The sequence below is a fragment of the Parasteatoda tepidariorum genome, chromosome 5 (assembly GCF_982258835.1).
Source record: "Parasteatoda tepidariorum strain Cologne lab strain chromosome 5, Ptep-v5.0, whole genome shotgun sequence".
Classification (NCBI taxonomy): Eukaryota; Metazoa; Arthropoda; class Arachnida; order Araneae; family Theridiidae; genus Parasteatoda; species Parasteatoda tepidariorum.
This window is the reverse complement of record NC_141759.1, coordinates 3,440,135-3,464,155: the sequence shown is the minus strand read 5'-3', so window position 1 is coordinate 3,464,155 and position 24,021 is coordinate 3,440,135. Positions and strand designations below refer to the sequence as shown.

At 30.7% G+C, this 24,021-nt stretch overlaps 1 protein-coding gene across 23 annotated transcripts in view; it reads right to left on the bottom strand.

Moving 5' to 3' along the window:
- The window catches only part of LOC107455568 (protein Gawky), a 57,566-nt gene that overhangs the window by 24,196 nt on the left and 9,349 nt on the right, over nt 1-24,021 (bottom strand). For 7 of the 23 annotated variants that reach the window (XM_087163124.1, XM_087163128.1, XM_087163138.1 and 4 more), the window contains exons 2-9: nt 17,805-17,902; nt 11,771-12,832; nt 11,467-11,687; nt 8,636-9,038; nt 7,755-8,380; nt 5,853-5,945; nt 5,446-5,520; nt 4,539-4,596 (exon numbers count right to left, since the gene is read on the bottom strand). In XM_087163124.1, coding sequence (XP_087019250.1) covers nt 4,539-4,596; nt 5,446-5,520; nt 5,853-5,945; nt 7,755-8,380; nt 8,636-9,038; nt 11,467-11,687; nt 11,771-12,395 — 2,101 coding nt within the window. In that variant the 5' untranslated portion in view covers nt 12,396-12,832; nt 17,805-17,902. Of the gene's footprint in view, nt 1-4,538; nt 4,597-5,445; nt 5,521-5,852; nt 5,946-7,754; nt 8,381-8,635; nt 9,039-11,466; nt 11,688-11,770; nt 12,833-17,804; nt 17,903-19,388; nt 19,657-24,021 lie in introns of those variants that run through there. The other 16 variants (XM_087163131.1, XM_087163135.1, XM_087163144.1 and 13 more) reach the window with 5 other exon arrangements.

Here is a 24,021-nt window from a genome sequence, read left to right as displayed (position 1 = left end):
ATATTTCTAAATTTAGATACAATGTTTGTTTTTTTTTATTTCGTTTGTTAGCTCGCATTTAGCTTAAAATTTGCTGCATATTTCAGGTTTACTTTTCACTGCAGCATTTTCAAAAAAGTTTTATAAAAGTTTAAATTTCAATTAAATAAGACACTTTACTGATTAAATTAGAACTGTTTTGTAATTTAAAAGAAATTAAATAAGCATATGTACATCTTTAAATCATTATTGATTTCTATTAATCAACGATGGCAATATATAATAAAGCAGCTGGTTTCATTATAATAATAAAATATCATTTATTTTATTATGAAATATATAATGCATTTCATATACATATTTAATGCATTATTTCTATTCCTTATAAATTATTCTATCTATAAATAGAAAAAAGTAAATTATTTCGTAGGCTGAATGTTTTGCTAACGGGCAATTCTCTCAATTATGAATGTCACATTTGTAAACAGTATATATATACATACATATATATATATATATATATATATATATATATATATATATATATATATATATATATATATATATATATATATATATATATATATATATCTTTTCTCATTATTGCGCAGGTGATATTTAATATTGAACTTTATTAAATAAAAAATTACTTCATGATTTGAAACGTATATTGTATCAGAATAAAATTTTTAAAAATATTAATGGAAAGAATCTATATATATATTTCTCTTACACGGCGACAAAAAAAGCCTCATTACAACTCCTCGAATGGCAACGCTAGAAAATCGATCAATGATTGCCACTAAAAATGTCACATGCCAAATCTAGATGAGGTGGCTCAACATATAGTGATTTTAAAAACAGAAACTAAAATAATCAGAGAGAGCATTCTTACCAAATGTGATCTCTTCCGAAATTCACCCTATCAGCTGCAGCAATCTCATACTATTAAGCTAGGCAGAATTGAGTAGTCTTTCTCAATAGATCTCTATTTTAGTATTTTGTTGAAAGAGCTTCTTTTCACAAATTTATTTTTAAAATTTTTTATTTACATCACTAATTTATTTGTTTTATTATTGTTATTAGTAATTCATTGAAAAATGAGTCTCAGTCGTGCTGTTATGCTTTAAGATTTTATACTATAGCACATTTCTAATAGGTTTAACGAATTACATGTCATTTATTTGAATTCCAATTTATTTTAATGACTTAATATTTACTAAAAAGATGTAATTTTTTCTTTAAAAAAAAGTTGTTATATGGATTTGAATGATTGTTTTGAATTCTTAGAATTTTGTGCATTTGCAATGTACCTAAGTTAGTAGCGAGCGAAGCGAGCTTTGTTTGCGAAGCAAACCATATAAGATTGCATAGCAATTTTCGGGGGTTGGCGAGCGTTAGCGAGCAGGGGGCGCAGCCCACTAGTGTTATAAATAGGGCCCTATAAATTATGCGAAGATGCGGAAGATGCGGAAACCCGCATAATTCACAATTATCCGCATAATTTACAATTTTCCGCGTAATCGCAGCATATCTGTATAATTTTTATTTTTCAGCAAAATGTATTCGTTTACCAGATAAATTTCTCTTTAAGGGTTTTTTTTTAATTGAAATATATCTTCTTTTTCATTTCCAAGAATCTTTTTGGTCAGGTGGTCAGATCTTTCCAAGAATCTGACAGAGGTGGACAAATTCACAGGAAACTTTAAGAAATTGTTCAAGCATTGTCCTGGAAGAAAGCGCCGCTATTTAAAGTTTTTAACAGATGACAATAAGATAGCTAAACTTTGTCCAGTACCAATAAAGACACGGTGGAATTCCTGATTTAAATCAGTGCAATATCATGCTGAATATTGTAATGTTTACATATAATTTTTTAGCAGTGAAATAAACCTTACTTTTGACACTGCTTGTCTCAATCAGTGCAAAGTTTTGGTGGAAAGCAAGTACGTTTGCAAAGACTTTCAGTTCATCGCAGAACACGCTCAGATATTAATGAATATTTTTCTCTTATTCGAAACATGTGGTGTATCTATTCACAAAGCTTACAATAAGATTTTTGATCTGCTGTCTAAACTTCGATGTAATTCTCAGGCATCATACTCACGAAAAGATTCACGCAACGTATTTCTTCAAGAAGTGTTTCACAAAACAATTACGAAGTTGAATACTTTACTCTCCAGAACCAGACGTATTCAAAAAACGCAGGCCCAAGTTTAGTCAACCTGCATTAAACTTCATGAAAGCTGCTCGAGTTTTCGATCCAGAACAAATAGTCAACCTCAATATTGAAGATGACGATGTATTCAAGAATATTCCAGGAATGAGTGGTCAAGATATAAAACTCGAGTATGCTGCTTACAAAGAAATATGTAAAAGAATGTTCAAACCAGGACTTAATTAGATTCTAGAATTCAGAGGTAGTCTCAGAGAGATTTCCAGAACTTACAAAAAAGGCAAAACAAGTGCTCTCAGTGCTTCCTAATTCAGTAGATTGTGAAAGAGCTGTATCCTGCTACGGTCAAATTTTTACAAAACAAAGACAGAGTTTGAAAGAAAACGCAGCTTCTGGACTAACTTCTCTCCATTTTAATAAACTTTAATAATTGTTCTGATGTAGAAAATGGATGTACAATACATAAGAAGGTAATTTAGTTGAAATCTTTACTGTATTCATTGAAATTTTTTTTTTATTAAAACAGGAAAGAAAGTTGAACTTTTTTAAGAGATTTTTTTTTCAGTTTCAATTGTTTTCTGGATCATTCGCAACCTGCATGCCTAATTTTAAAAGACACCGCATCCTTGCAGCATAATTTTTAAAAATCGCCGCATCCTAGCCGCATAATTTTTAAAAAATTTCCGCATAATTTATAGGGCCCTGGTTATAAAATAAAGACTATGTACTTGAAAATAAGGAATGTTTTAATCTAGACCTTAAAAAGGGCAGGATGCTAGAAACTGGAATGGGCATTTAAAGAGCTCCCTAAAAATGGACATCCCTCACAAAAAGTAACATTGCATTTCCTAAAAATCTACATAGCCTTTAAAAAACTCAAAATATAAGAAGTTCTTAGTTTTCTTATAAAATCTTATATTCAAAGAGATAGTTTTAAAATAATTTAACATAAAAATAATTTAACTTAAAAGTAATTGCGCAAATAAATTATCGCATTCAATAAACCGGTTTCAAAATTCGCATAATTCTCATATTTCTAAAATGTTCTTTGATGTAATAGCGTATTAAAAATATCTGGATTTTAAAATTGATGTCAAAATGGCAGAAAAATGATAAGTAACAGTAATAACTGCCATAAAAGTGATCAGAATTTAATGAGGATTTGAGACGGAATTGTCGTAAATTTAGCGCTTAAGAAATTGATTACTAAAATATGAAATTCAATAGAGGTAACTCCAAAGACGGACCAACCACCAGTAACGGCTATTTTACTGAGAAAGAGAGCAGTCGCTTTTAAAAGATTTTACTGCACTGCCCGTATCTGAAAAATAGTGCTTTCTAATACTGTATATATGAAGCCAAAATAAAATACGAGGGTTGTCCATAAAATAAGGTTCCCAAGGAGCTGCGGATGCTAGGAACGCTGTTAAGTGGGATTTGTTGAGACTGGCGTGTAACTTAGCTCCCTTTGCCCCAGTTCCCGCCCCAGCGAGGTATCTACAACGTTAATTCTTGTCTTGGTAGCCGTGAAAGATAAAGCTTCCATTTGTTTCTCACGCCAAGTGCGAATTACGCTCTGTGATTTGTTTTTGAGTGCAAAAAACGTTCCTCCGGTGGACATTCATTCCCAACTCTGTAAGGCGCACGGGGAAGAGTGTATGAGTGTGCAAACAGTGCGCAAATGGTGCAGAGAATTCAAAGACGGACTTACAGACGTCCATGACGAACAACATTCTGGTCGGCCATCGTTTTCGGACAAAGCGATTGCGAAAGTGGAAGAAGCAATGCTGAAAGATAGAAGGGTGAAAGTTCGGGACCTCAGCAAGATGATCCCTGTTGTCAGTAAGTCCTGCATTCACAACATTCTGAGAGACCGCTTAGGATAAGCCAAGGTTTGGGCAAGGTGGGTCCCGAAAGTGAGGACGGATGACTATGACAACAAATGGCAACGTGTGGAAGCCGCCTGCGAATTTCTTCATGCCTACGAAACCGATGGCAAGGAATTTTTGGACTCTGTTTTCACTGGAGACGAGATCTGGGTCCACTACATGACACCAGAAACAAAAGAACAATCATGGAAGCATCCATGCTCGCCAAAGCCGAAGAAGTTTAAGCAAATTCTGTCTGTTTTAAGCTATCTTCGCGGAGCGGCGGCAGAGTTCTACGACTCAGGCATAAAGAAGATGGTACACCGCATGTAAAAATGCATTGATCTAAACGGCGATTATGCCGAAAAAAAGAGGGAAGTCTAAGCTTTCCAAACATGTATTATTCAATGCCAATAAACATGTTTTTCATTGTGAAAATTAGTTGGGAACCTTATTTTATGGACAACCCTCGTATATCAATATATACATCATATATTTTTTACATTTATACTTACTAAGAGCAAGAGAGAAATCCATATTATGGTTTCTCAGAGCATTTTCTACATCTTCCTTCTATAAATAAAAATAATTTCACATTAATATATAAATATTTTTAAAAAAAAATTAAATCAATTGGTTTCTTAAAAAAAAATTCATCACTACAAAGGTTTTGAAATCCTCATTATAACATGAGATATTTGAAAGTTTTTTATTGATGATTATCATAGTTTTAAAATTTATTGTAGATACAATATGCTGTATTGACAAGATTCAATTAGCAAAATTAGGTTGGTCTCCTTCTGTGTTGAATAACCAAAATTAACAAACATAATGCATACATCATAGAAAGTTAAGAATAGTTCCCAACTATGGGGGATTTCATACTTTCAAGGGTGGAAAGGAAATTAGTATAATTGAACGACAAACTAATGTACGTATCTTTCGAAGAATTGGGGGTATGTTTTTAGAACTCTCTCAAAAGAAATAATTTGTAAGTTCATTTAGTTTCTTATTTGAATCTTTGGAAGATGAATTTCTGAGACAGAAAATTGATAGTCAAGTATAATGTATATTTGTAGAGAAATCATTCATGGAATTTTGGTATTAATTATTCAAGTCTCACCAATGAGTGGCAAAAATACTATCAAAGCACAGCTTTATGTCAACTTTTCTTAACAAGTAAGGCTTCTCAATTAAGTTACAAAGAAGTGTGTTTAGGAAATAAATTAAAAGTTTTAAAGTGAACAGCCTTCATAAAAGCTGCTCTATGTTTTGACGAAGTAAAATAAAACAATCCGAGACATCCATTAACTGTAATTCACTTTTTTTTCTAATAGTAGAAATTAAATTATAAATTAAGTTTTGGCTTGTCAGAAGGATAGACTTGAAGTAAGATACATAGATATATGATATACAACTTACTCTATATCCAAGTTCTGATAAGAGACGGAAAGCTTTGCTGGCATGAACTATGTCTTTACACAACGGTTTACCACCCTGAAAACATAGACCGTTTTGATAAAATTGATGAGATCTAGCACATATAGAAATAGCACAAAAACAGTTAATTTTCAGAGTTTCTATTAACTAATCAAATGGATTTTCTTTACCACAACAAAAATCGGGTGGCTGTAATTAAAAATAAAATCTTAAGATACCTGCTAGAAATATGCACAGCCAAAATAAATGAAACCAAAGAGGCCATGTGGTTGGAACAGCCATAGATTAACACTATTTACATGAAAAACAATGCGGCAAAGAAGGACTGGAATTCAAAACCAAGCCCTGCGGTCAGAGATTTGAATTGGGTGAAAATATATTTTTTTTACCTTAATTTTTTGGCTAAGATGATCACTGATTGGGCGATTTCCAACCACATCCTTCTTTGAATCATTTTCTGAAGACCACATGGGTTCCGTCCTCTGAATAAATGAAGCAAAAATTAAATGGATCTTCTTTACTTAAATTCAAATTTTTTCTTTAACTACTTAAAATAAAAGAACATTTTCCCACAAAAAATAATAAATATTTTTACTGTTAAAAACATTTTTACTATCTTTATTAATTTATATGGCATTGAAAACTGAAGTAAAATTTAAATGACTAGTAATTTCATTTCTTACTTAAATTCAACAGCAGTAAAATATAATTTCAAAAAAATTTTGTATCTGTAATTACTTAAACTAAAATAAGAGATCATTTCCAAACAATAAAAAAATATTTTCACAAGAACTGTTTTTAAAGTACTAATTTCATATCTTGTTTTAAAATTAGATAAAATCAGCACAAAGAATTATACAGTAAACTCCTGATTATTTGCAGAGTCAAATGGCGTGATTTTGAAGGATAATTCGCTTTAATGAATGTGTCATAATAATTGCCTGCATCAATATAAACCGCAAAGGTAAAAATTCAAGAATATTTAGTCATTACATGCATCTTAGAGATTTAAAACAAAATAATGATTAATTTATGAAATAAAATAAATTTAATACATACAAAATAAAACCTTATTAACAAATAAAAATTGTAATTGAAGCTGTATATAAATTGAAATTTAAGTTCGTTAAATATTGCAAGTTTACATGAATAAATCCTTAAATTTTGAATAAAATAAAAAAAAGTTACTTAAGTGAAATTACATAAAAACAAACCAGAATTAAGCAAAAGTATGCGGATTGTGGGAGTAGAGCAGACCAAACACCAAACCAAATTCATTCCATCCCTTTGCTTTGACACCATCAGTAGCTAATCGAGGAAAACTGCATACTTCTCGATAATCGGAAATGGTTAACCGAGTCAGATTTTAGCAGTGACACATTATTGGACCACTCAAGCCCTGAATGTAATTAAGGTTTTTATTCTTAAGAGTTTAGTTCTATAAAAAAAAATCCTATTTTTACTGCAGAAATAAAAATGGATCAGGTCAAAATATTCCAACACAGAAACTTAAACGAAAAATTGTGATCTTGTTGACATGTCAACAAAAGAGTTATGAAATATTGTAAAAGCATGTTGATTGATTGCTTTAGATTCATTTAATTAAATTTAATAAATATGTATGAGAAAATAATAAAAATTTGTTAATAATGAGTCTCCAAATTTCAGAAATATAATTAAAAATATTAAAGTTCAAAAAGGTCTGCAGCAATTTCTATTTTCTACTCAAAAAATTTTTATTATTAGCTCAAAATGTTAAATTATTGTATAGTTTTATTAATAGAGTTGAGTTTCACCATAATTACATAATGCATTTCTTGTCGGTCATTTCTTTTCTTTTTGAAACAATGAATGTTAGGCAGAATACGTGAATAAACAAAGCATTCCAACAGATAACAGTTGAATATTTTGGGCATGATTTGCAAAATTTACTAATTTGTGGTTACCGAGAAATTAAATACTGCAAATGATGAGTTTCCTAAATAATAAATAAATATAAAAAGTTGAGTGACACTTATTATTTTAACACTTCACTGAACAATAGCCTATTAATGGGCACCTGTTCTTACCAAACCATAGCTTAATTATAGGCCGATAATTAAAGGATTTTAGTAAATATAATTATTCCATAAAACAGAATGCAGGCTATTACATTTAAGCATACCAAAAGCAGTTTCAGCTGAAATAGCCAGTGTCTGACGAGTCATAAGCTGTAAAACCATTAGCAGTCAGTAAAGTGTTAAGACAATATTGTGTCTATTGAATACCAGGAAAGAACAGATTGGTGTTACCTGCTTAGCAGGTCCGAGCCAAGAGCTGGTATCTACTTGCCCATCAGCCCAGTTGGCAGCATTTGATTTTGGTTTTGATACCCAACCCATATTGCCAGACTGGTCGTTCCAACTATTGCCATACGATCCACCGTGATTGTTACCATAATTCTTCATTTGGTTGCCATCTTCACTCCAATTGCACATGTTAGGAGAGTCTCTATGAGGAGGCATGTCTTGCCAGTTTGAATTGCGACCGAGCGACGGTTGTTGCTTCCATGTGGCGTCCACTTTGTTACTACCAGGTATTCTGATCATTCCTGGGCCAGAGGGTGGCATATTACTCATATTTGGCAGCATGCCATTAGCACCTACCATGGGGCCAGCAGAATTAATGATGGGCTTAGCACTTGGCATATCCTTCCAGTGTGAAACTTTACCCTGTCTTTGAGGATTACCCCAAACGGCTGTTCCATCATCATAATTGCTGCCCACAGCACGGCGGTTTGGTGGCGGAGATGCTGCAGGTGGTTCCCATCCTGACGGTGGCATTTCTTTCTTAGGAGTTGCCATAGGAGACCAATTTGCCGACGGACGCCCTCTGCCATTGTTCCAAGAAGATAAATCAGGAGTTGGACATGCACCATCTATAAAAGATTTTAGCAATATAACAATAAATCATGAAAAGCATAAGCTAACTCAGCATTTTAAAGATTCTAATAATAACTACATAGATTGTCTGCTACATTATCCTTAAATATTTCAACCGGTAACGATCTAGAAGTATTTTCCTTTCAACAGGCATAATTACAATTAAATTGATTGCAAATATAACAACAATAGGTGTGATGAAAACAATGAAGTCAATATATTTCACTACCAAAAAATGTAACTTGACTCACCTGCCCAAGAAGGATTACCACTCCAGTGCTTTTCAGTAGGAGCAGAGTTACCCCACATGTTGCCACTGTTATTGCCTCCACTTGCAGGATTAGGATCTGACCAGTTGGCAGAGTTAGGATTTGTGTTGGGTGGACCACTCCATGTACTTGAGGATGAATCATCATCACCCCAATGTCCTCCTATGTTTGTAGCAGGTGTGTGACCCCAAGGTGGAACATTGGTAGTCGGTGGTGGAACAGTCAATGTTCCACTTCCCTTGTTGACACGCAAGTTATTTTCCCAGATTTCAGTACCTTGGTTGACAGGGGCACGCCACACTTGAGAAGGAGCAGGAGGAGGATTGTCTTTACCCGATTCTACTGGTGGATCAGGAACATCCCAAGGTGTGTCCTGATTAATAGGCTATGGAAAAGAAGTCTTACATTATAAAACAGCAAAAATGCATTAATCAGACATGCTGGAGAAAAAAAAAAGCTGAACTTGCGTGGTTTCAAGTTTTCAAAATCACTCATTTAACTATAACACTCTAGTCTGGAAAATAAAATTCCCTGAACATATATACTATATGCAGTATATTAAGAGAAAACACACAATCACTGCACTCTTGTGTGAGCTATATTGGGCTAACCATACTACCTAGTTTTAATTGCTGAATAAATTACTGGAATACTAAATTAATTTAATTACTGGAAATAATTTAGAATAGCTGAAATATCCCATAGATTGTGCTTTGAGTGGTCACCATTATTTAAAATACGAAATTCCCTTCATTTTCCCTGTTATTTTAGATGATTTTGAAATTCCCTGTTATCACAATTAAATCACAATTTAAATTATATTAAATAAAAATTCACTTTATAAGAAGTTCGAGCATAATAATATAAATATGTACACTATATAAGATTCTTCAGCTAGTTGTTTTATGATGCCTTTACTTATTAAAATCTCAATTTTAAAATAATTTCTTACAAAAATCCAATCTGAAAATTCAATTTTCTTTTAAAAATTGGAACTTTGTTAAAAAAAATTCTTTTTAGTGTTTCACTAGTTAAAATGTAATTAAACCTTAAATCAGTTTACAACTACAACTTGGATTAAATTTATTTTAAATGAAGTGAATAAAAAGAAAAATTTAAATTTTTGTAACTATCTCACAAGATTTGATTAGATTTTCTAAAAAGAGTAAATAAGTATCTGACACACACCCTTACAAAGAGAGGAAAATTTTGAATTTTATATTCATCTATGTTACTGACAAAGTACGAAACCTCAGAATATATCAATTCTATAGGATGCCGGACATTTCTAGGCAAATATTAAATATACACACATCTGCCAATAATGATTGGGATATAATTTAGTCATGGTCATCAATACAATACACAGAAATACTAATAAAAGCTATTTTCTCTTCTTTGATACAGTTTCCAGCAAAATTGCTGATGTTTTTGTTCTTTCACTCAATGTTCGGCGATTTTGAGTCTGAATCATTTTAAGCAATGACTGCTCACCATTATCGGTACAACCGATTCGCAAATTATGTTGTTGGGCAATGAATGTTGTAAGTAAACATTCAGCCTTAGTAACAGCTTTATCATTATTGTTGAAAAAGAAAGATAAAGCGTTTTATTCTTTCACAAGCAGTAAAATTTTTTTATGCTTTGTTGTACCGAAAGAGCAATAATATCACTCATCATCTCCATGCGCACTGTCGGAATCTGATTAGTACAGAATACACAATGCAAAATTTTTATCTTTTTTTCAATTTCCGAATAAAATCAATTTTTTTTTAATAACTATTTTTAAAAAAAAAAATTATAGTAATACGTTTTTTTAATTGTTAAAAGTATGAACGATCCAACAAACAGATCCAAAAGAAAAAGAACATTTCTCTCAGTTGTCATTAGATCAAAATGTTTGATAAAATATTGTACAATGTTGCAAAGTGGCTCACTGATCTTCACTAAGCATGCACTCCCACTTACGCACTGATACGTTTAATAATTTTTCAGTGCACTTTGTTGATCATGTGATTGAAAAATACATGAAATTTGATTGGTACTTTTAGGCACGCTATGGTTTTTTTTAATTTTATTTATTTATTTATTTATTTTTTTGCACAAATTAAAGTAGTAGCGCACCCATATCAGATTTATCAACAAGATTAAAAAAGTAGAAAAATCAGAAGAAATTAATTAAAAACAGAAGAATTGTTAAAAGATCTTCTGAGTAAACCAGAAGAGTTGGCAGTCATGCAAATGCTATTTAGGGAAAAGCATGACGTGCATTCCACAAAAATACAAATGCTATTCTGAAGAAGATGAGAAAAACCGAAAGAGCCATTAAAAAATTTTATTCTAAATACGTGAAGAAAAATGAAATTTGTACTAAACAAAATTTATACCTTTCTCATTCAAAAAAAAATTCATAAATAAAATAAATTAAAATCAACATCCTTGATGTAACATAAGTTTGAATGAAATTTTGAGTTACATTTCATCACATTAATAAAGTGGAGATGTATCATACTTTGCTCGTTGAGAGTGCCAAGGAAATGTGTTAATTATTGTTTTATTCATTGACCGCTATTTTAAGTTTTATATAGAATGCGGGATTTCAAACTATGTTTGTAACTTATAATATTATTTAAAAGTCTTCCAAATTCAGAAGCAAAATTTCAGATAGAATAAATAAGATACTTCAATGAGTTGCATATTATTTAAGGATGGTCCCTCAGTTTAACATTAAATTTCTGTAATTTTAGAATAAGAGTTATAATGGAAATCAGAAGGAAAAAAGTATCACATCATATTGATAATAGCATACGTACAACTACTCCCCATCCTTCACTAAAAGCTGCTTTAACTCTCAAATCTTTCGCTTCTTTCTCAGCCAGATCCCTTGCAGTAGGAGGCAAATCTTGCTGCATACTTGATGAATCAGAAGGGATTGGAGCACCACTTGTACTGCAAGGAGGATTCAAACCTTTACCTGCAGCTTGAGCCCAAGATCCTTGAGGTGGTTTATTAGTTGGTGTACCTGCAAAATTATCTACACATTATTTATGGAGCAATAACTGAGTCATAAAAAAGTACCAGATTGTTTTTTCTAAAAAAGAGAGAAAATGAACATACCAGGATTTGATCCTCCACTTATATCACCACTATTCTGTCGATTTCCTCCCCAGGCAGCATTTGTTTGGCCCTGATTAGCATTCCAATTGGCTGTCCCCATAGAGCCTTCACCTCCACCTAAAAGACCGAGACGGGGCATTTGCATCGAGCGTTGATTGTTGGCATTGAAACTATTATTTCCATTGGCAGATTTTTCATCTGTGTAGTTGTCAGCACTACCTGCTCCAAGGATACCTGGAAATGAGTTTTCGTTATCGACGATGTTGTCTTCTTTTGGGGCAGAGCTATCACGACCCCCGTGAATACTTCTCCCAATCACAGGTTTAGCATCATTCCAATTGTTTGAGGAATTAACAGAAGTATTCATATTTTGCCACGAATATGGAGATTCTGAGTTGGAGTCATTTTCACAACCGTAGTTTTGACACTTGGATTTTTCAGATGAATTAAACTGAGCACCGTAAGAAGGATTCTGATTAAGAACTCTGGTTGATTCGTTGTGCGGTCCATTGCTGCGATAGACTCCAGTTCCACCTGAGAAACTGCTTCCTCCGCTATGACTAGAAGTAGCATCATTGCTGTTGTACCTTGCTGCGGTTTCCATTGTATGTACAGTAGTTTGCATTCTATAAGCTGATTGGTAAGAAGAAAATGTCTAGGATTCTGAACACCTTTGATTAGAATAAATACTCCCTGATGACAGTCGCCAACACAAAAGACAATGATTGTGCACTTTGACTATTGCTGCCTGTTTTAGAGTTACTTTGGACAAAGAAACTTCTAACACTTGGCATGGAAGAACCGTAAGGGCGACTCGTTGCTCCAATGTATGGCGACCTAAGCAGTGGACACACTGGTTTGAGGAAGGAACGGCAACGACAGGATCAGTTGTAGCACCCAGCACACCAAAGGTTTGAGCTAAATATCACAGACAGAATTTAGGGGTTTAGGGTACTAGCAACACCTGCCTTTGCGCACACATTCACATTTCTCTCACCATTACATGGACTGGTTTGCCAACAGCAACAAACAATAACTCCATTTGACAATGAATAGCATTAACTGAAAGAAAATATAAAAATTTATAAATAAACTGTAAATAACAACCCTAAATATCAAGAACATTATTTTGAGAAATAAAATAAGATTTGCAGTAGCAATTTAATTATTTTCCATATGTTTATTCTGAATACCTTTGCGAATTTAATTTTAAGATAACTAAGAATAATTTTGATGCATTTTTTTTTTTTTTTTGTCCTCCACCTTTTAATGTGATGATTCAGGGTAACCCAATGCTCTAACTTGAGCCTTTTCAATCACTACCCTTGATTATTGAAAAGTAACTGCTGAACGTTTTTAGATGAGCGGCCTGCCCTTTGATCCCTATAAATGCAATCTCTTTGCCCTTTTTTGTAAAAATAAGCTGTCATCCTTTAAAAGCACTTTCATTTATATTCCATTTTGAAAGAAAAATTTATTCACTGTTTAAATAATAATTACACACTGGTAAAATTATCTGTGTTTATAGGTTAAATTCTAACTGCTATTAGGAATATTTACTTTATTCTAATTATTCTCAACTCGTTAAGATTTTATAAGTATCACTTTTTTAGGGAGAAGGAAGTATTAATAAATTTTTAAATTATTTAAAATTTTGAAATCATTTTTTTTTTCAAAAAAAAAAATTCATTTTTTAATTTTTTTTTCTTCTTATAATTACTTTATACAAATATGAACTTTTTTCTCTTTTTTTGGAAATTTTTTTCCCTTTCAATTGTTAATTCCTCATAATTTTCAGCTTCAAATATAGAAAAAAAGGCTATCAAATTGCTTATCAATAATTTTATAATTTTTTTAGTGTATACTTCATTTTGAAAAAATTTATGCACAGAAACTGTCTTTTAGCTTGCCTTTAATTATTTTTATAAACTACGAACTTTTCTCATATTTTAATAATGAGAAAAAATTATTTTTAGTACTAATTTAGCATAATACAGGGATGAGAGTAGTTGGAAAGTAAAAAAGAGGAAATTCAAGAATGAATGAATATATATATATATATATACAGTGTTTTCATCATAGAAAGAAAATGGGTGAGAATTTCTCACCCTTTCTCAAAAACAGGGTGAGATTTCAGAAAGTTAAGTGAGATTTCTAAAACCTGAAAAAATACAAATAGACTTGAAAAAAAAATTTCTTTTATTATAATACATTTTTAACGCCTTCTATTTTTTAAAGCATTGAATATTTTTGCTGCATCATCATAGAAAATTTTGCCTTTACTAGGTATTTGTCCATCTTACATTAGTGCATAAAAAAATTTGAACGTCTTACAAGAAAAAACCATACCTACAGTAAACACGTGGTTGCAGAAAAATGTGTTCTGAAAGGGGTTCCGTGGTTCGGAGGGGTTGTCCTCTGTTGTTCGAAAAGGTTCTGAACAATACTAGTAAATAGGGAAGCTAGATAACGGGGCAAGAATTGAAATTAATGAAGATCCAGGAAGAAATGTGAAGCGGATTTTATTCTAAAAGACGTAATTCGAATCTTTTTCCAAAATGCGAGAAATTCGCGAATTTTGAAATTAATTTATAGAATGCGCGAATTTCTCGCGGTGATCATTTTTTAATGCGAGAAAAGAAAAAAATATGCGAGATTCTCGCGTTCTCGCGCTGTAGTGAAAACACTGGTATATATATATATATATATAATATATATATATATATATATTCATATATATATATATACATACATACACATACATACATACACACACACACACACAAAAATTTGACAAAAAAGTACAATTTTTAAACTTGTAAACCATGTGATTATAAATCCCGATGATTAATTTTAAAATTGCATGAATATATAAATATGAATCACGTGCATGATTTTAAATTAAGAGAATATGAATCCCGAAAATTAATAACTTTTAAATCACGTGAATATGAAACTCTATATCGAATTTAAAAAATGTGAAAATACAAATCATGATGCGTAACTTTTAGATCACGTACATACGAATCACAATGCTTAATTTTTAAATAGCACGAATACGAATCCCACAGTCTAATTTAAGCTCGCGTAAATACGAATTACTACATAGGGTTTTAAAAGCGTGTAATTACAAAGCGCGATATTGGATTTTTAAATCTCGTAAATAAGAATCGCAATGTACGACATTTAAATCGCCTGATTAAGAATCGCAACGTTAAACTTTTAAATCAGGTAAATATGAAAATCAATGTTTGAGGGAGGAATGAGGACTTCAACACTTTCGCTTCGCGGAAAATTTAATTCCTCATAAAATATTTTAACTTGTGCAAAAAAAAAAAATTTTCAGCGGAAATTAGCGGGGAAAATGGAAAAATATGAAAAAAAAGGGGAAATCTGCAAATTCGCGGAAGAATCACATCCCTGATAATATCAAATGACTAATTTAGCATATATCAAAATGTGTTACATCATGTGATAGCTGAATTTGATTCTCAATTTTTAAACTACCCTCTTAAACTATTCTATGTATCTCACTCATTATCAAAATAACAGAAAAATTTGAAGATTTTGAAAAATAATCACAGGATTAAAGACAATCTCGATTCTCTTCAAAAAATGTAAACTAAAATAATAATAATAATTCATTGATTAATAGCTTTGAAACTTTTATTTATATTTTACAATACTGGAAATTATGAAAAATTAAACAGATGTGCACTTTTATATAAAAGGTATTTATTTTTTTTAAAAAAAGGGTAAAATTTAAAACCACTAAAAAATTTATTAATATATCCACCACCCAAATAAAAGATGTGAATATCTCTGGGGCAGGAAATATTGTGTAAATTTTAACTGTATAAGTAGACATCAAAAGAAAAATCTAATTAAAATTAAGGATTAAAATTTTAAGCTAAATGAATATTAATAACTACTAAATATCAATAATAATCAGTAGTGAACTTTTCATTAAATCAGGTGGTTATGATAACATTTTCCTGAACAAATAAAATAAAAAAGGTATTTTTAGGGGATGGCAGCTTATTTTTACAAAAAGGGCAAGGGTGCATTTCTAGGGATCAAAGGGCAGACGAGGAGGGCCGCCCTTTTAAAAACGCTTAGGTAGAACACTGATAAAAACTATATACATAAAACTGGTTCAAACTGGTAGAGGGACATCTAAAGAACACCTCTACAAAGAAATTTAAGAATAAATTTTAAATTTCTATTGATTATGAATTATTTTCTGAGGTAAGGTAAAGTTGGTATATGGTTAGGCAGAGCAAAATGTTGTATGATAGGTAGAGATATTTTTTTTACGTGTGTCAGATTTCATATTTAATAATAAAATAGCTCAAAAATTATTTACTTGTTTGATTATAAGCCCTACATGTAGGGCTTATATTTTTATATATTCAGTATATTTTATAAAGAGAAGAATGATAAGGAAAATCTCATATTATACAATTAAAAAAATTACCCATTATAGCATAATTAATGGTACAATTTAGTGAACATATTTAAAGATATAGATGAGTTTTCACCAAGTTTCTGCCTTCATATGGCAGTTTCTTCACGGTAAAGAAAACAATTTCCTTAAATTAACTAAATTGAATCAAAATATGTCTGCTATAAAAAGTAAAAAACATGAACATATTACCACTATAAATATTAATTTTTACACTATTATGTATATTTCAAATATGGCTAAAATTATTACACGTTTTTTGCTTTTTGATGAAATTAAATAGAGCTCCGCAAAATATACTGTATCAGGTATGAAAGTGGACAAAAATAGAAAAGGCTGAACTGTTACAACACAGAAATAGGGAGGTGGGGGAGGGGCAGAGATATGTGATATCAATAAGATATATAAAAACATAGCTTCTAACTCTGCCGTGAGATTTTTATTTTATATAAAATGTGGCAGAAACATTTAGACAGTGAAATTTAAATGTTTCTTAAATATTATTTTAAACTTCTTTGTCCACTACTATATTAAAGAAAATTAAGCAATGTGCAATGCTTAATAATCATTTCAAATTAATTGCCAGTCAATCATTTTAAATTAAAATAGTTGCTAATTTTCACCTCAATATCTTCTGGTAGATTGTTACTACGTCTTAGTCATTTTTGACTGTCTTATTTTAACAATCAAGCTTGAATATATTTTTTCAACAGCATCGATAGTACACACTTTGTGTTCGCCTATCGAATTGACTTCAATCGTTAAAATACATTCATCTTACTATGCACCACAGGAAAAAGGACACAAGTAAACGAGAAACAACTAGGTGCATGGACAAATGCAGAAAAGGCCAAAAAGAAGAACTAGCAGTTACGTTTAGAAAACTACTTTTTTAGAACATTGTCGGAAATTTCAAGAACTGAAAGAAAAAAGCGGAGGTCTTTCATCCCTGTGTATTCAAAGTGAAGCCTAATTTTAATAAGCATTAACTCATGTTCATGGTATTCATAATATGAATAAATATTTTTTTGCCTTTTATATTTTAAATATAATCAAGATACATTTATTTTAAAAACATTTTTAAATCTTAGCCAATATTCACATAGGTTTTTTTTAATGAGATATATACCAATTTTATAACTATATCATTTTACTCCACTCTGGGATAAAATAGGCATATTGAAACATGTTTTATTGAATGCATTAGCATAAGAAAATAATGAAACAAAATATATAAGTTAGGTACGTTTCAGATTTAATTTATAAGAATCCAATGTTTATAAAATGCATCAAAATTTTTGATGAAATAAATTTAAGTTCGATTTTAGAGCCTTCTCTAAAAAAAAAAAAGCTTAATTGAAAAACCCACTTTACTCCACCTACCTTTTATGAAGTTTGAAGCCTTAAATTTTATGTGATAAACACTGCTAACTGATATCAAGAAAAATTTACATTCTATTTGCTCAACCAACTTAATAAAGCAAAATTCAGGTTTAAAAAAAGAACTGCTTAAAAATTATAAACATAACAAAATGTTACTTTTAAGTTATGGTTTTAAAATGAACTTACTTGTTAAGAGTTAAGCTTACAGAAAATATCTTCTTACAAAAAGCTGCCTCTTACTTGTTCTTTAAGATAACGAAATTGCACTTTCCCAACTTAAATATCTAAAGAGAAAAAAACAGTCAAGAAAGATATTTTCACATTGAAACACACACTGAAAAGCTTTTCAATAATTTTTCAGTAAATTTAGAACTATTAGTACAAAATTCATAAGATCAAAGTTGACCTGATTTAAATCAACTGTGATTTTTTTTTTTAATAAAAAACGTTTTATAAAAAAAATCTGCAAATTTAAAACTTTCAGTGATTGTAATTGGCACATCAGATTATGATAAGGAAATACCCCATTTTTAAAAAATATGTGGATATTTTTGTACTGTAATACGTAGCACCAATGGGGTACAATTGCAAGGCCCTAAATGGATTTTAATTTCATTGAATGAATAATTTCTAGCAGGTCGTAGCCCAAAAGTTGCTAAGACTAGGCAATTATTCTGCTGTAGATCTCAATAGGGATATCTTCTCAAAAAAATGTGAAGAAATAAATATAAGAGCTGCAGGGCCTGAGAAAAGGATTTCAAATTATTAGCCTGTAAATTAGCCAAATATCAAAAGTATTCGCCAATTTTCAAGTCTTTGTCAAATGCAAATCTTCACAATTTTTTATGATTGGTTTTTTTCTCATAGAAAACTATTTTACAGCAGTTTGTTTCAGGTTTATATTATTTTTACTCGAATTGGTTATGTGGCGCACCAACCGAAAATTACTGTAATCGAATAAAAAATACTGTGTTGTTTAGAAAAATTAATTTGGAGGATCGAGTTAAGATATATATTTTTCTTTCCAGTGGAAAAAATCATTCGCCAAATTTACGATTTAATCGCATTTGGCGAGGTGGCGAATGCTTAACGCGGGCCTTGGAATTGCTAAATTCTTTATTTTCACTTTTTTATTATATCTACTTATTAAAATAAATAATAGTTTCTTTGCATGAAAACTGATAACAAAGAACTATTTTAAGTCAAACACTTTACAATTTAGAAAAAAAATGTAAAAAGATAAATATGGAACTATTAAATTCCATATTTTTCACTTTTTTTTTAGATCCATTTGAATAATTAATAGTTTAAGTCAAATTTAACATGTCATTCTCTCCTAAAATAATCAATTTTTTATAAGTCTTTTTATAAAAAAAAAGTTTTATACAAAAAAGTAAAGAAAATTTAAGAGGAGACCTATAAATAATATTTTATAAAAAAAAAATTATAATCTTATTTGCTCAGAGTAACAACAGATCGAACAGAAAAAAATAATAAAAAAAAGCTTCCCCCCCAGCTGCCGTAGAGGTAGAAAAAGTAGTTCCTAATGTTGAGCGATGAAGCAGAGATGGCAGCCAAAAGTAGCAGTTCGGTTCGAACTGAGTTACATATAAACATCTAGAGAGACAAAAATCTGAGGCAAAGAAATTGCGACACGGGTATCGACAACGAAAATGCTAGGGGTTTACTAGGTTACATTACCTCCATAACTGGCAAAGCTAACGAAAACATAATCCCACCCTCCCTTAAGTCTGGGAAAAATGGACTTACCTTATCAATAGCTTCCAAAAATGCTGGCAAAAAACATAGACACGAGAGCGTTTTATTTACATATTTTTAAGCGATCCCTATGAAAAAAACGGAGTTAATACCGTATCACATTAAGCTCAAATGGGTTTGAAAGAGTTATGAAGCGCTGATCTATAAGTACAACTGTACCTTGCAAAAATATTGACGCAAAATCCCACATAGTATTACGATTTTCGCTCAGCGCTCGATAAATGCTGTAGTCCCCCTTCAACGCGGCGGCGATAGGGTTGCTAAAACATTTTTCGAGACACTCGCCACGTAGGTTGTTTCAGACTTCGCCAACATCGTTGACAGATTGAACCGCCTTCACAACGAGAGGACTAATGTTAAATATTCATTCAAGTTAATATATTACGAGGAACACGCGTATTGCAACTGTGCTCGGATTAAAAAATAAAAGCAAAAAATTATAATGCGTTAATTATTTTGTCAAATAATATCGATTAAATAAAATAACTAGCAAGTTAAATACAGATCTGCCAGCATGGATAGGAAAAAATCCAGTAGATTTTACAAAATAATATAAATTTCCTGATAATTGTTGCATAATGTAGTAAATATTTTACATATAGGGTATTTAAGGGATTTTTAGTCATCGAAAGACTGCAATATTTTCCAATTATGATTGACATTAAATGAACTTGGAATGTTATGTATTATGTTTACTCATAATTTTGAATGATAATAGGCATTTAATTAAAAGATAGTTCTAAGACTTATCAATTTAAAAAGGAAAATAAAAATAAACTAAATATTTTAGAACAAAAGAAAAGTTTTAAACTGATATTTTATAAATGAAGCTCGCTTCTTAAAGTATTCAAGCAAGCAATAATCTGTCCAAATATTCTATTTCAAAAGGGATTTTTTTAGGAAACTTACTCAATTTTAGGAAATTTTCTAAAATTCACAAAAACCAGAATTTTTATTAAACCAGTAGAGTTGGCAGCTATGCATATATAATAGGTCAAAATTAACGTCGTTAAAAAAATTTCAGCTCAGGCCATTCTTTTCGTCGAAAATACACCACATGCGCATTTTATTATTTTAATAAAAAGGAACTACTACTATGTTTATTTTTGTAGTTTTCTGAAAATTATACTCAATTTCCCGCTTGTTTCTAAAAAATTTTCCTTGTTGTAGAAAAGAAACCTTGTAGTGATTACCGAATGCTTCAAAAGAATAGCCTTTTTAATTATCTAAAATATTAAATTTTTGAAAAAGGGGAAAAGAGAACAGATGGCCTGTTCCAAACTAACCAAAAATAAAATTTTCACTATGTTATATAAACTGTAATTTTTATGAAATAAAAATATATGAAAAAAACTAACAGTTAATAGCTATAGAAAACAAGCTAACAATTAATAACTAGCAAAAACAAAAAAATAACTCTTACTAGCTAATCAAAAATTAGTCGAAAGAAATAATTAATCCCTTAATAAACGTGCTTCTGTAGTAAATATAATTTTATTTCACATTCAAAATTATTATCACAACCTACTTAACACAGTGTGTTATAGACAACTTTCAAACTAATTTTTCTCATTGTGTACCATCAAATTTCGAAATCGTTAAGTGTGCCGCCACAAAAAAAGGTTGAGAATCACTGCTTTTATGATTGAAAGACGTTTTATTGTTTAACAACACAGGCTGCACAACTTGTCAATCTCAATGTGTGGACCTCACAATCCAGTTCAAAAAAAAATAAGATATCATGGAGTTGCATAAATAAAATTTATAATTGTTCTGTGAATAAATTGCCACACTTCATCTTAAAAGCAAATCATTTACAAATTTTTTATTGAAAAATTTTTGCGATGATGAGATTAATTCATAATTTTTTTTTCATAATTTTAATTTGAAAATAGAATCTTATTTTCAAACATTTACGAAAACAAAACCATTAAAATAATGACTGGACGCAACGCCGTTTTTTGTAGTGCTTCCAATACAAAAGGTTATAGAAACAGAACCGCCTTTTCAGAAATTCTTAAAATTTATAGGTAAATAGTTGACGAAAATTTTACATTTTCGAAAACTCACTATAACTTCTCAGCAATAAATAACAGTATTCCCAACATTTTAGTTTATTGCTTCAGTTAAACAACGCTAGAAAAGGATTAGTTAAAAAAACAGTAATCGGTAAGCATCTTTTTTAAACTCTTCTCTGACTTGTTTTCAAACAAAATAATTCGAACACAAACATTTCTTCAATTCGTGAGATAAGAATACGGTTTTTTTCCCCTTTCAATTTTTATCTATTTTATCAACTTGACCGACTTAAATTTGCTAAGTAGAGACGTAGCGAATTGCAATCAGCCAGCAAGCATTTTAATTGTTTCCAAAGAATAGCTCTTAAATATTCGATTTCTTGACATTTATATATTTTGCTAGATATCGTTTTATAACGCGAGTGAAAAACATTTTGTTGGGGATTTTTTTTTTTCCTTTCATTTTCTGAATGGTAGAAAATTTTTTGAAGCATACAAAAACCAGGAAATTTTTTTTATTAAACTATTAGACAAAACTGGCAAAATTTAATAAGATTTGGCAGCTATGCCACCTTTTAAATTACAAAGTGAAAAAAATAAAATGAGTAAAAAATATCTATTTATCTAAAGACATTTTTCATGGTAGAGGTAGGTACTTTATTTACGTTGCACTAGAGCTGCACAATGGGCTATTGGCGACAGTCTGGGAAACATCCCTGAGAGTGATCCGAAGACATGCCATCGCACTTTTGATCCTCTGCAGCTTTCGTAGCGCAACGACCTGCCCGCGAAGTCGAACACTTGACGGTAGAACAGGACTGATACCGAGCACCCTCGATCCCTATGCAGACTGATCGAAGTGTCACCCACCCGCTTACAAATAACAGAAGTTATTCTGATTCTTCTGAGAAATTATGAAAAATCTCTACAATTTTGTGAGAATAGGGTTCTGATTTAGAGAAAAATCACGAAAACAATAAGAGGCCAGTTTCTAAGAGAAATTAACTCATAATTTTAAGAACATGTGAAAAAAGGGTTCTGTTATAGTGAGAGAGGGGAAAAAATCATGTTTTTCATAAAGTTTAAGTTTTAAAATTAAGAATTAATAGCGTCATTGACTGTGATTTTCAAAAGAAAAGTTTTGACAAGGATCCGTTTTCTCAATAAAATTTGTAAAGTGTCAGTTTTTACTATAAAATTCATCCCGGTGGGCACATTTTTACTATAAAATATTTTGCAAAGGGTTAATACTAAGTTTTACCGTAATAAAAAAGTATCCTAATAAAATACTTTGCCAAGAGTTCGTTTAAACGATAAGAAAATATTGAGTCCGTTACAGAATCTAAATTTCTCCTAAAATGACCCTTTAATATAATGATTACAATTTAGATATCAACCAGGACAACCTACATTTTGATTTTCATTTCCAATCCTCTGAAAATAAGATTGAGGAATTTACAGACATATTTATGAATTGAGAATTAACAGAAGAATTAGAAAAGATATTTATAGTCATAAGATTTAAAAAAAAAAAAAATAAATCCTTTCAGTTGAAAATATAATCCCTGACAAATTTAAATTATTAGATTATACTTAGATAAAAAAAAAAACATAAAACTTCACTAACAGTTACTTCTAGCATATCATGCAACCCTATTGTGGATCCCTTTGCATTAACAGCACAGAAATGCTTGATAATTTATAATATATAATTCAATAAACTAAGGTTGCTGACAATATTTAAAAAAATCTATGCTTTGATTGAAGTTTTTTCTTTCTTTCCTTTTTAAAAAAAAAAAAAAAAAAAATTATTAGAAATGATTCGTAAAAGCGTAAAGAAAATTTTTCATTACTCCCTAACCCCCAAAATGTCGAGGGAAACAACACAATTGATATTAATATTTGTGTTCTATTTTCACTAACAGCGAGTACTGAATGAACTATCGATAGATAAAGCGTGACGATTATTCGCAAAAAAAACTTATTGAACCTAAGAGCAAAAAAAAATGTATTTTTCCCATATGACGATCTGATCTCTAATAACGCACATTAATGCAAATAAAAAAAGAAGAAAATACATTAGAATTAATATTTATTCAATACGTCAAGATATCAATTAATTCAAACCAAAAATAAATAGCTGAAATGATCAGGGACAACATAAAGGGTCAATGCATTTGGTGTGTTTACATGCATTTCTACGCATCCAACTTTTTTAACATAAAAGGCCGATTGAAATTAACTATGACGTCACAAGTGAGCTTAGTTGGGAGCCCTAAAATTCAAAGTGTTTACCATTCATGCTCTGATGGAGTTGGTAAAAAGCAAAGTGCAACGACAGAAGAACAACAAAAATGACACGCCTCATAAACAGCACCGCCGTTCGACATCGTTGCCTGCTAAGTCCGAACATTTCTTAACGGTTCCATTTTGCACTTCGTTTCAAATGCTAGTAATTTTGCTACAATGTTAAGAGTTAACTTCAATGATGTAATTTTTTTTTAAAAATAATTTTAACTTTAAAAATTTTAATGCTAAGCACAGTTACAGTTAATCTATTAAGCACACCGTGTATTGCCTAAATTTTCAAAAACAAATTTTATAAT